We start from the raw sequence: 14,398 nt of genomic DNA, 5'->3' as shown, positions 1-14,398 counted from the left end.
AGTCAATGACCAAAAAAATGGGTCTATTTCACAAATTTAGGGACTTTGTGATGCGAACATAGCTAGTGTTGACGACGAAAAAAAATCAACCATGTTCTAAGGCCAGACGGACTTTCCAAGTAGGATCGGTCGGTCTTTTTTTTTTTTACTTTAATTCTTTTGGAAGAGGCTAAATGACCCCGTACTAAGAAAACTCGAAAAATCGGATAAAAATCTGAAAATTGTTGCAAACATATTTCTTAATATTTTAATCATCTATTTTTTTCCGAAAAAATGTCAGTAAAAATTAATCTACCTTGGCCCCAAAATGGTTGTTTTTTCTTGCATAGGAATAGGCCTACAGCTAAAAAACACCAAAAAACAAAAAAACCAGAAACAAAAACAAAACAAAAAAAAAAAAAAAAAAAAAAAAAAGAAAGAAAAAAACAAAAAAAAAACAAAAAAAAAAAAAAAACAAAAAAAAAAAAAAAAACAAAACAAAACAAAACAAAACAAAACAAAACAAAACAAAACAAAAAAAACCAAAAAAACCCCAGAAAACAAAAACAAACAAAAATATCACAATATCTGGGGTTTTCTGTCGCCTAATGCTATTAGAACAGACAATTTTATAATTGGTATAATACAGCAATGGACCCATGTCAATTATTGCAGTATATTATTATGCTGTAGAAATATGCCCTATGATTATTTTGTCACATCCCTTTATCATGTTTCTGTATCATATTATATTTTGTGTGTCATAACCCTTAGTTTCCTCTCTAGACCCATTGAATTGACTGCTGCACATGGCTACATTATGCCAGTATTCTGTTTCCAGAAGATGCGCCTAGCTCTTAAATAGTCCCGGTACTGTTGCTGCATTATCATAATAGTCCTTACTTCATGAGATTTTTCTATACTATCAATCTATTCCACCAATGCAACTTTATCGGAAGTATGAGAAACTTCACGTAAGTCTCAGACTACATTCATACCATACTGTGCTGAAAGGTCAATACAAGTCGACTCGACTTGCGCGTATCCCTGGTTTTGCGGACCGAGTGTTTTTTTCAGTTCGACACAGCGGTCTTACCACGTTTAAGACATCTACTTATGTGGCTTGAACCATCCTCCGAAGAGGAGCGCCCGCCCCGTCATCATCCACTAGGAATGTCAAAGCATCTTAATTTAGGCCTGTAAATTTCGGGACTATACATCTCCGAGTTGGAATTTTTTTCGCCTTCAACCCTCCCAAGGTCAATCCGTAACTCATCTCTTCAACCCTTAAAAAATGTCCGAGGATAAAGGGGAAAAATATAACTGGAAAGAGACGAATCTTGCGCTTTTTGGCTCCGATACAGAGAAGAAAGTCAAGAAAGAGAGTGCACAGACCGAACCAGCTTGGAAAGATGCGGGAACTAGACCAGGCATACAAATTTGGCGAATTGTCAAGTTTAAGGTGGCATACTGGCCTCCGACGGAGTATGGTAATTTCTTCAATGGAGATTCATATATAATTTTACATACATGGGTGAGTTACTTATATATCATTTTAAACATTTTCTGCTCATTTTTTATCACGTGTAATCAGATATATCGATTTAAATGTCTCACTGTTTCGTATATTGTATATGATACAAGAAACAAAATATATGCTATATTTATTTTTAAATTAATCATTAATAATACTTTAAAATAGTTTACTTTTTTAATATTTTAGAAAATACTTTTCCGTTTCAATAAGATAGCGTTAACCAAATAGATAAACGCGAATTTATATATACATTGAGCGGGTCAGATATAGAAAACACGTTAGGAATTTTAAGCATTTACACGCCGCCATTGCAGTTGTATAGCGTTTCGCGAAAACCATTTATATTTTAGGCAAGTCTGAATGATTTACGCACGCTTCTACGGGACCAGCGGCATAAATTTGTGTGATGCACACAAAAACATTTTATTTCCTCTATGCAGTATAATAAGAAGAGGCAACTAGCAGTACGCCCAATTCTTTTAAAAGTTTAGCATCTTTAAAATTTAACAATACCGTCGCTCATACTTCAACCGGGAGATACCTGGGGTTTGGTACATGTACGCATATTATACATGTGTCGTACGTTTGGCATGTATAAAATGAGCTTATACACTAAACTATATGAGATATTTGTTGCTTTAAAAAGTTAGTAAATAAAATAATATGAATATCCAACTCAAAATAATATTGAAATTGATTAAGGTTTGCGACAAAAAAGTTTTAAAAAAGAAAGGGGAGAGGACCATTGATTTTACAAATTATTTAACATTGCATTATAAATTGGTAAGTATTCCCAAGCATAAGATATTAAGATGGATGCGGTGGAGGTTATATATATTTTGACCAATATGCATACTGAAAATGAGGTAGGCATAAAACAAAGAAAACCCAAAACAAAAGTAACTTTGTTTTATAATTTATACCCAAATTATCATAAATAACTTTCTTATTCCTCATTTGCATGTGACATCCATATATTTAAATGCATAGAAATAAGGGAATATGTTTAAAATAATAGCCCCATGACATCCATGATCATCGTCGCCTTTTCCAGAAACCTAAAATTGAGTAAATTTATTAAAATTAATGAAATTTAGGGTAAAATATGTTTCATTCGAATTTTACAGGGAAAGGGGGAGGGGATCAAAACAGAATCCATAATATTCAACATGAAACTACACAAGTATATGGAATGGGGTCGAGGTCATTTAATCAAGGGTTCAAGGTTCAAAGGTCATTCAAACAAGATAGCAACAGCTCCTCTGTTGTTGCCCTTCGTATTAATATTTGAAAGTAAACATGATAGGTATTTATTATCATCATTAATCTTCATCATCATCTTAATCATCACCATCATCATCATCGTCATCGCCATCATCATCCTCATCATCATCATCATCATCATCATCATCGTCGTCGTCGTCGTCAGCACCAACATCATCATCAATATTACCATCGTCCGACATCATCATCATCATCATTATCAGCACTAACTTCATCATCATCATCACCAACATCATCATCATCATGATCATCATCATGAAAGGATGCATGATAATCCCATCGCCATCCTATACATCTTACAGTTAATGTAATAAAGCAAAGGAAATCAAATAAAGGAAAGAAATCAAGAATTGCAATAAAATAATAAATATTTACACGAATAAAAATAGTTCAAAATGCAAACAATCAAAAAGCGCGAAATTCGGAAACAACTTTCAAAAACCCAGCACATATTTCCTTATTTTGATATTGTTTTTTGTGGGTGTGATAGAGTGTGTTTATTTATTTGTTTAGATAGAAAAATACAATAAGCCTACAGGTTGGTTCAAAAAAAGGAAACCTACTTCTGGCAGCAATTTTACATACTTTTTACATATATAAATTATTTACATATCATTAATGAACAGACCTTTAAGCACAATTGGCTAAAAACTGTAAGCAAGAATATATTTATTACTATTGAATATCGAAAACACATTTTGTCCGCGACTTACGCTCATTTGATACATACACTTACATGAATATTTTGAAAGTATTTTGAAACACCTCCTCTAACATACTTAATTATCGCAACATTTTACAATCATATATGTGACTGGACGCGGCGAATCAGCCGTAAAGTCGGCCCCGGTCAATTTTGTTTTATTTCGTGTTTAGAAAATATATACCATAAGCTTTAAAATGGTATATCATTTGACTTCAAACGATATCCAAAAGCGGGGTTATGATTTGTTGAACTCTGTTCCTTCGACAAAATTGTAATTTTTATCGGTTCTACATGTGTCTCTTTTTCTACATTTCTGGTAATAAATATCCAACAGTCATAATTGGCGGTCATTTCAAATCATCCCCAAGTCAACGAGGTTCAGAAATATCCTCTCATTATTCATTGTTGATTATACATACCTAGACAAAATACAATGCTTTGTTATCTACCACTTGAACAGGATTTAGCCAAAGCAAACAAAGACAAGAAATTTGTAGAAGCTTATTATCCTCTTCAGCAGTAGTATTATTGATTGATTTAAACAGCGTTTGATAAGATACTTGTCGCAACGAATTGATACACCTATGAATACGACCTTCACATACATTTTACACTTTAACTCAGAATACAATTTGCCGAGTTTACGGCTGATTCGCCGCGTCCACTCACATATGGAACACGTGAACTAAATTTAATTTTAAAATGCACGCTTCAACATTGTGATTTGAAAGGCCCGCCTCAGTCCGTATTTTATATAGGGCTATCCCATTTTACAATTATGTATGGAACACATGGACACACGCTTCAACATTGTGATTTGAAAAGCCCGCGCTAGCAATGCAGTCCATGTTTGAAAGAGTAACAGATATGGCATTCATGCATTATCATCTGACATCACCATTATCACCAAAGAGCTTTTAATATAAATAGAGTCGCAATAGATTATATAATGCTTTGTTCGTTTGATGCCGATTAGAAGTTGCGACAGGCTATTCATAAAAGTGGTACCATTGTTTCGAACAAAGGGGTTCCACCATTAAATTGGTTACTGATCAGGCATCATATGAACGCTCTACACAACAGGCGAGTATCAATAAGTGACCACAATACAGTCATGTGTAAGGGTAGTCATGTGTAAAGTGGTACCATTGTTCCCACGTAACCCAAATGTGTGCTTGTGTGGGTCTGAAGTCTATAAAGGAGGCTTTAGCTGTCGATGCAATCATCTTTACCACCCACCTGACTTTAGGCGCTTCATTTAAATAAATTGAATGCTCTTGCTGATCGATTACACATTAGAATGTATGAAGGCTGCCATTTCCACATATCTATATTACACTATAATGGTAATCGCTATACGTATACATGTAAGTATAAGTATAGGCCTATAAAGGTTGTTTTAAAGAAATTTCCATTTAATTTTATTTTAAGAAGGAGATTGGTATAGAAATATTGGCGTACCCAAAGAGGGGAGGGGGTTGGGAAGGGGCAGATTCACCCTTGTGAGAAGTCTTGGGAGGGGAGGAAGGAGGAAGAGGGGAGGAGGGGATATGGAGAATGAGAGAGGGCTGGAGGAAGGAGAAAAATGAAAAATGAAAAGATATAATAAAGACAAGTAGATAAATAGAAATATAAGAAAAATGATGGGAATGAGAGAGGGAGGGTGAGAGGGGACAAGGAGAGCGAGGGCGTGATAAAGTGTAGGCCTAGGAAAGAATAAGTACAGAAAAGGGAAAAGAAAGGAATGATGAATACATTTAATAATAATTATTAGGCCTATATAATTAACAATTAAACACAACAGCACTGGGCAGCCATTCGATGATGTCAACGCCTTTATTCGTTACGTAATTAAAACGCCCAGTCAGAAGTATTTCACACCTGCCAAACACAAGTCACCCAATTTCGAAAACTGGACGTTGAATGTACACTCTCATGAATGTTGATTGGCAACATTTTCCAATATGTCAGCGCTCTAATCGGAAACAATAGAACAATATACCCTGCAGAGCGTTGATTATCACCATCACCACCACCATTATCATCATGGAGGGATGCCTAATAGTAATAATCCTAACTCACCATCCTAAAGATCTTACAGAAAGGGTTTAAATTGAGCTTACGGTTGGGAATCACAAAAGGATTATGATCAGAGGTAGGGGACATTGGTGGGAGTTTATTAATCGGATACTAGTAAGTTAATGTTAAGATAATCTGATCAAAACATTAAAAATTCGTATTTTATTGTAATAATAATGTTCCCCTAAAAGTATTGGCTATAATAACCAAAATATTGCATTTTGAGATCGGTTCCCATATCTGCGATGGAAAATATTTCTTATATGAATAGGAAAATGTCTTTAGTATTCTTTAATATAATGGGCGTATCCAATTTTATTAAAAGGGGAAACCTTTGCTCTAAATTTGATATCAACCAAGCCTTAGGCATGGGAGTTTTGTTTGACACCAAGTTGGCTTCTTGACTTGAAATGCTTGGAACGATGACATGATAGTACAATGCAAAACCTGTCAATGGCAAAATAAGTATTATTGCTCTTATAATTAATGCAAGTTACAGAATAAATAAAAACATTTTATTTACCACCGCTAACCATCATAACCAGTAATAATAATTGCATGAAAAGGCGTTATCTATAGGTGCTATAAAAGCAGTGGTTTTAAAACAACAGTAAAAAACATTTTATCAAAAAATTGTACAAAAGTACATAAAAGGTATAAAACTACAATAGAATATGCCACACATACACTGGCATGGCAATCAAGGCAATAATTAAAACATTGCTGATAAAAGCAATAGCAAAGAAAAAGTAGAATAAACCCACAAAGTATATTCTTCTTCTTTTCATGTCTAATAATTATTATGTAATATTAATCCACTTTTCGTGTGTTTCAGAAACAACAAAGGTCTCACTTACACTAAAAGCAACGGAGTTTATGTTACTTAATTGAAAGAATCCTTAACCTATAAACAATTGTTTTAAAGTTTACACGTCGATATTTAAAACATCCGCCTCTTATCATTTCATTCATTGTCCAAAATATACATGATCATATACTTTATTACAAAATTTATAATGCAAAAATTGGCGAGGCATGTACAGACAAAAATAAAATAAAATTATTGTCTTCAAAATAAGTAAATTGTTAGGAAAAATAAGATAATCGGTATAATATTGTCTCCCTTAGTCTGTCAAAATAAACTTTCAAATTGGTCATTTACCCGGGGACATTTGGATCAGAGCTGTGCAGTATGCATGCATGTTGTGAAATGGATATTGTCGTATTGAAAGACGAGCACACATGTTTTAATTGCCAATTGATGTAAAGATAATGGTAATCAGCAGTGTACGGTTAATGAAGTTTGCTTGACTTGAACAGACGTCTTACATTGTGAGTGGATGCGAGTAGACACGTAGACACGTTGACTGTAATGGGACCCTAGAACTTCTTGGTTGTAGAATGTTTCACTGGGATGGCACTTATGGCAGATAATTATATATGAGTCCAGAGTATTGAAGACAAAAAAAAAAATAAAAAATAAAAATAATAATAATAATCCTCCCCCAAAAAAAAACCACACACACTAAAAAAACAAAAAAAGATTTAGGGTTGGAAATCGGGTTCGGAATAGATTTAAAAAAAATCTTTTTAGTGCAATTGTTTCGGGGCGGGCTCCTGTCAACTTTTTTTTCATAATATATTATTTCTTATATATAATATTTTCCTTTATAACCTGCAATTATATTTTGTTGTTTTGTGCTATTGTTTAATATACCTGCGGATGTTTGAGCCTGGTCTTGTACCTTCTCAACCCTCCTCCTGTCTGGCCTTAACTGTCTTCCTTTTCAATATTTGTTTTTTATGTGTATTGGGCTTTTCCAGAAATTAATGGCACCCCCTAAAGAAGACATCTAAGTTTGTACCATAATTGTTTGGGAATTCCCAGACCAAAATTTTATCCAAAAAAATGGGAATTTCCATTTTGACAATAAAATGATTTTAAAAAAATTGTTTAGCCTTATATTGTACGTTTTTCAGTTTCAAAATACTCTCTTAAGGGATCTAAAATGAGCGTTTATTGCGTTTCGACAGTATTTTTGTGGGACATGAGAGCACATCAGACATATCGAATTGCATTCTGAATACGAAGCATGTCTTTCTGATATCAAATAATTTTCATTTTTGAAAATCACAATATAATACAAATTTTATGACAAATTATAAAAATTTGATATTTTTCAAATTTTTGATATATAACAGTCCTCGAAGTAAATTATATAAATCTAATGTTATATTCTTAAAGTGTATGTAGCAGGAGGAGGAAAAGCCGACGGTCAATTGAAAATTTTGACCTTTCATATTGAAGATATGGATTTTTTCCTAAAAAGACCTAATTTTTTTTGGTGTTTTGGGAAAAAAATCCATATCTTCAATACGAAAGGTCAACATTTCCAATTGATCGTCGGCTTTTCATCCCACCTACATACACTTTAAGTATAAATCATCAGATTTCTAAAGTTTACTTCAAGTACTGTTAAATATCAAAAATATCAATTTTAATGATTTGCCATAAAATGTGTATTAAATTGCGAATTTCAAAAATCAAAATTATTTGATATCAGAATGACATTCTTCGTATTCAGAATGCAATTCGATATGTCTGATGTGCTCTGATGTCCCAAAATAAATACTGTCCAAACGTTCATACCCCAGCCCTTAATGTAAAAGAGTGAATTTCCACTCTTTGAAGGAGTTAAATGAAGGACAACCCATTTTTGAGTGGAAAACACTCTAAAATGAAAGAAAATACATTTTCTTGGCAGGCTCTTCAAAATTGTATTAATATGAAACTGCATTCTGACTACAATTTCAACCAGATTGATGTAATGTTTGGTGTACCCTTTTTGACATTCTTATTTTTATGCTACAAATTTTTTATTTACAAATGTAAATTCCAAAATGTCTCTCCTCGTTTAGTGGTCTTAAATCCTTTATCATTATCAAACGTAAGATTGAGTATCAAATTGCTCTGAAAAAGGAAACTATCTCAACACTTCCGTAAATGGAGTGTTGATTTTTGATTTCACTTTTTGGTTGTAAAATGTACTGTTTATAAATCACCTTTTACATGCTCTTCCTGTACATGTACATGTAATTTAAGTAAGCCCACTTTTGTGGTGGCAGGTAAATCTTGTATATTCGCATGGTTCAATCTGATATGTTTGGTCACAGAACTTTTGTGTATGTTTGATGTCAATTTGTGATTTGATTGATGTTTAATGATTTATGTATACGTGTTCTAATTTTTTCCAATCATGTGTTTGTGGTTTGCTTTTTTTTAAAAACACAATGACAAAAAAAAAAAACCTCCTGCTTACTTTATTTCCATGAACAGCTAGCTGTTTGTTTTGGTTTTACACATCTTTCTGGATCCGGTTGTGCAAAACGAGACTTGTATAAAACTCGTACAGCTTGGACGGTGTTTTTTCATCCCAGCTGCTGTGTAATTGATCAAATTAACATCATTTTCATGAAACGAGATATAATATATGGTCGAATCCAACGAAAAGTGTACACGGCATGTTCAGGGCCATAACTTAAAAGTATTAATCAATTGGTATTCATTTTTGTATTGTGTTTATTCGCCTTGATCATACGCTTCGCGCCATATATAATAAGACCCCTTCTGTGAAAAACTTAGACACAGAGACCCCAAAACATGCTATTTTTACCCCATTTTTTCAAAATATTTCTTAAAGTATTTTTAAAAACGTCTAAATCAGTTATGAAAAGAAGTCATTGGATTGAATCTAAATTGATTTCCTGAAAGGCGTGTATTCAAAGATTGCCTGTTCAATTTTTCACATATTTGTACATAATTATGAATTTTTGTGATCATTTTTTGAGTGGTATTTTTTACATTACCTACGAATACAATTTTTCATAGCACTAGATATATCTTTAAAAATGGAAATCACTCATAAATGCGCAATTGATACAAGCTTTGATATGTCCAATACTGAAATGCATTGCATTCGGGCATCTTTATTATTGTGTTTAGCTGCCAGAAATTCTAAATGGCACAAAAGTAGGTTTGGTAAAAAATATGCATTACCTCCGAATACATGTTAAAAGCTGTGTCATTTCCACAAAGTGAGAGAATATAAACAATAGTTAAGCAATAGGTGCAGGGTAATACACTCTTTATTTCTACCAAGTTTCAATAGCCTGCGTTTAAATATTTCTGAGATGTCAACAATAAAAGCAAGTATTCGTAGGTAAATTTCGGTAACCGAATGTTACCTACTAATACAATTTGACATCATGACAGTATTGTGAAACACCGCCATTCATGCCAATGCCCATATTGGTACATAACGAAGGCCTGTATGTTTGCTATCAAATCATATGTCAATGAAAGTTGCGAATTCACATACATGCCCACCATGCAAAACTGAATACGGCTTAATTGTTGAAAAATATGTACTGAAATAGAGGACGGTCTGCTCATTTGAAAGAAAAATCAGATTCAAAGAAGATTAGAAGGGGATAAATACTTGGATTTGTCAACTGTCATGTGTGCTTCATTTTAAATGTTTACCGACCTTCTGGTGTCTGAGTAATTTGTGTCCAAATTGATTTATTCGAAGGTAACTTTTGACGTTTTCGCTAAGGTTACCTACGAATACCATGGAAAAACGACTGTTCTCATTGTCTCATGATCTAGACAACATAATGATGGACCCTGGTATAAAGCTAATTGTAGTTGCCCTCAAACGAAAGGCCACAAGACGTAACTGACTCCAAGATGGACTTCACAAGTCTGCAATAACGGTTTTAAGCGAGTTGTGTGCAATTAAGCAAATTAAAGTCACTTTAGTGCCTTTGTTTCTTACTTCAATACTCTTTCAACCGCTGTGAACCGACATTATTAATACATGATAGGGTCTAAAGTATCAATAAACGCACATAAAGAAAATGATACATTCAAAGTGCTTTATAAAATGAAGTTTTGATTGGGATATCCACCAAAAGTCTAATTCTTACCTACAAATACTGAAATGTTACTTACGAATACAGCATAATACATGACATGTGTAATGAAGTGTCGCTACCAATGGAAATTAATTGTCAAAAACTTTAAGCGGTACCCCAGGACACTATTATTACCCATATACGGATTCATTCAACAATTATTTATTATGTAAAATTGCTGATTAACTACATGTATATCAAAATGAAGTGGTCAAAATCTTGCTAAAAGCATCAAAACATTTTTGATCTAAGGTAATAGCATTTATTCATTTGGACGTACCATCTGAAGGAGATCTAAAACTACCATTTTATTAATTCATTACCATAATAGCAAACTTTAAACCTCTAAACTCAATATAGATATTGTTAAATCGCTCATGTTACCTACGAATACCCGGGTTTGTTCACCTTTTCATTGTATAAAGCGTTAGGTGTATGCTTATAATTCCTAATATTCTTGAAAACATATATCCTACTCGTTCTTATACAATGTGTAAATTGATTCATACTCATTTGATAAATAAAATACAGAAACTGACCTAAACTTCATTTTCAAAAATAAACTAGCATAAATTGACTAAGATCATATTGATCGCGTTATAAAAATAAAAACAAATATTTTTTGGTTGAGCTAGCATTTTCCTGACACCCTGTGGTCTACATTACACGAAAAAAGCGTTAATGGGAATATTCCATTTGTTTTAGGTTGATTAGTATTGCGATAGTGAAAGCATCCTAGTGGTATTCGTAGGTAACATTGGGTTTTGATATCACATTTACTATCACACGTCCTGGATTTATTTTTCAAGATTAGTAATGGCACTTTTGGTTCCTATAAGGCCAATATGTCATCAATCAATGGGCAAAAGGAAAAAATTGTGGAGACACTTTTATTTCGGACTTTTATTTTTGGCCCGTGGACACTTTTGGTTGGATTCGACCATATACGTAGAATGTAGGCTATGTCATTAGGAGGAATCCACTTATATCTTAACGTTCATAGCTATCATAAGAATGCAATTATTATACGTGTTATGACGTATAGTCAAATATATTGTATTATTAAACTGACAATCATACTTCATATATCATGATATAGGAACGTAACTTTTGACAAATTTTTATTTTCTTGATTTGTTTTTACTTAGGATTTTAGAAATGAAGACATTACAGAAAAAAACAAAAAAAACTGACAAACTAAAAATTCAAAAACAAATTATATTGCTTTCGTTATCTACCGCCATGCGATTGTAATGCAGTCTTTCCTGGTTTTGGAGCTCCATCCAGAATTGGTTTAATATCAAATACAGTATGACGTTTGAGGTTCTGAAATGACATATAAGAGTGATAAACAACAAAAGTAGACAGCATAAACAACAACAACAACAACAACAACAATAACATTCGCAATAAATCGAATCAGTAAAGACAACAACAATTGCAATTTTCACTGATCTTCAGTAGAAACAAAAGCTATATGTGAAAACACATTTAAAAAAACACACCAAAAAACGAGAAAAAAAACACGAAAAAAAAACACGTTTACTGCAGATATGCATGGTAAAAATCTTAGCAGGTTATCTGACTCATCATGCTCATATTTTACTTCTGTGATATAATAACCTGTTACCTCACTCTCGTTTCTCTTAATTAAAAAAGAATATATTCAACGTGGTATTGTTTGTCAACAAACATTCATATATAGAAGACATACAATTACTTGATCAACAATGATAATCAACGTCGAATAAAATGTGTGACTCAGGCTTATCATAATCGGAATTCTCCTTCAGGATCGCATTTGCCACGGAACCCAACTACAGTTCTTTGGCTAAATCCCCCTAGCAGATTCGATATTTGCTATTGCCAGGGATTCCAAATTCCTGGTATTACAATTCAACTCTGTTCCGTAACTCGGTCAAACAAGACATGCTTGATCAACTCAACATGAAACTAGATACGAAGAATCCATAGGAGGATTCGACATAACTCAGCCTTCTTTGCAAATGATTTTTTGCTGTTATCGTCGAGATAAAAAGTGCAGGAGATATTAACTATAAAATCATGCGGCAAATGTGACAAATTCATAATGATCATGATGATCACAGCTTAGACGATCAATTTGATACTAATTTTAGCAAGATAAATTTCCCCCAAAAAAATAACCAAGTTTCAATTAGACCTTGTGACATTAATTTCTAAAAATATGCTGTATCAAGATATCGTCATAGTTACACAAAGTCATTGTTTGTAATTTTAAGAACAAGTATACAAAAAATGGTTTAAGCTTGCATTTTAACATATTTATTCACCAATCTTTGAACAAGAACAAATGATAATGAGACAAATTAAAAGGAATAATCAGAAATTGTTGTTCTCACAATTACAAAAAAATGACTCAGACAATTATTATATTTTAATGCAATAGTAATTTTACCTGATTCCGGAGTTCCGTCTAAAAATATATTGTTAAATTTGTAATACTGGTAAAGGACTGCAAGCGAAATCTATAAATAACAGCAGCTTATGATAACAACAACAAAACAACAAGGATGACGATGAAGTCAATAAAAATAACAATAATTAAACAAAATAAAAGTAAAAAACTTCCAGAATAAAATGCAGGAATATAGGAACGACATCAGCAACAATATAGTAACAACAAGCAAACCCAGCAAACAGAAAAATGTTCTTAAAACGTTTATTCAAAACGTTTAACATTTAAATGTCGGGTTGTATAAAGATCATGAATACGTTTTTAAAACGTTATCTGGTTATTGTAAAATATTTTGGGCAAACATTTTTGTAAACATTTTTGTAAAATATTTTGTCAACAGTTAAATAATATTCTGTTAGAATGTTTTGCAACACGTTTTCAAAAATGTTATATGAATATTACTAAATCGTTTGTATAAGCTTTATATAACCCGACATTTAAACCTTTTCTGTAAAACGGTGTGCGTTTGCTGGGAGAGATATAATTATATAATAAAAGTATATCCAGATGGGATGTTTATAAATACATTTATTTGGCCCGCCAGCAGACATCGTGAGAATTGTGGGACATGCTATATTTAGATCGAATATATTTTGGTGACGATGATGAGTTTATCATGTTTACGTTATATAAAGTTGGCTCAATGGGTATAAGGCATTTATAGATGCCGATGATTGGTGTGTGCAGATGCGAGTTCGAGTCCCGGTGCGGTTTCTGTTGTGAGTTCGTGTCCCGGTGCGGTTTCTGTTTGTTCTAGTGAAATAAATGAGCTAACTTTAAATTCCTCATAGAACTAACTGCTTATTGTCTTGGTTATGTTATTTACCCGTATACGAGAACTCAGGGAGCTGGCTGCGATGGTTTATTGTGGTATGTTTAGGGTGCGCGCTTCTTAACGGCAAGTTCCTGATTGTTGCTAAATGGTTCATATGGCGTGTCATGAGCCAGCGGATATACAGGTCAACATTTATAGGTGATGTCAGATAAGACAAAGGAGGTCAATGTTGGTGTTTTCTTTGTGAACAACTTTTGAAAATCGTGTTGATATTCAGTTTGCAAAAACGTCCACGCCTCCACTCCTTCACCACACCTCAACAGTCAACACCCCCCCCCCCACACACACACACACCCCACCCCACAAGGACAAAAAATATAGGATGTAAGGTCAATATACCAGCAGTTGGGGCACGTGTTGTATAACATAAGATCGTGGGTTCGAACCCCGGTGCGACTATATGCATGTCGTATCCTTGAGCAAGGCGCTTTAACCCAGTTTGCTCTTCTCTTCCAAAGGGTGTCAGCTTATGAAGGTAGTATATACTCGCTGACAGAAGGATGT

The 14,398-nt window shown here is 33.4% G+C and overlaps 1 protein-coding gene across 1 annotated transcript in view; it reads left to right on the top strand.

Annotated features, from left to right (window-relative positions):
• Positions 1-1,037: 1,037 nt before the first annotated feature.
• LOC140166016 (gelsolin-like protein 2) overlaps positions 1,038-14,398 on the top strand; it is a 51,226-nt gene continuing 37,865 nt past the window's right edge. The window contains exon 1 of the mRNA XM_072189384.1: positions 1,038-1,513. Coding sequence (XP_072045485.1) covers positions 1,274-1,513 — 240 coding nt within the window. The 5' untranslated portion in view covers positions 1,038-1,273. The remainder of the gene's footprint in view (positions 1,514-14,398) is intronic.

This window comes from Amphiura filiformis, chromosome 12, assembly GCF_039555335.1.
Source record: "Amphiura filiformis chromosome 12, Afil_fr2py, whole genome shotgun sequence".
Taxonomy (NCBI): Eukaryota; Metazoa; Echinodermata; class Ophiuroidea; order Amphilepidida; family Amphiuridae; genus Amphiura; species Amphiura filiformis.
This window is presented reverse-complemented; position numbering and strand designations above follow the sequence as displayed.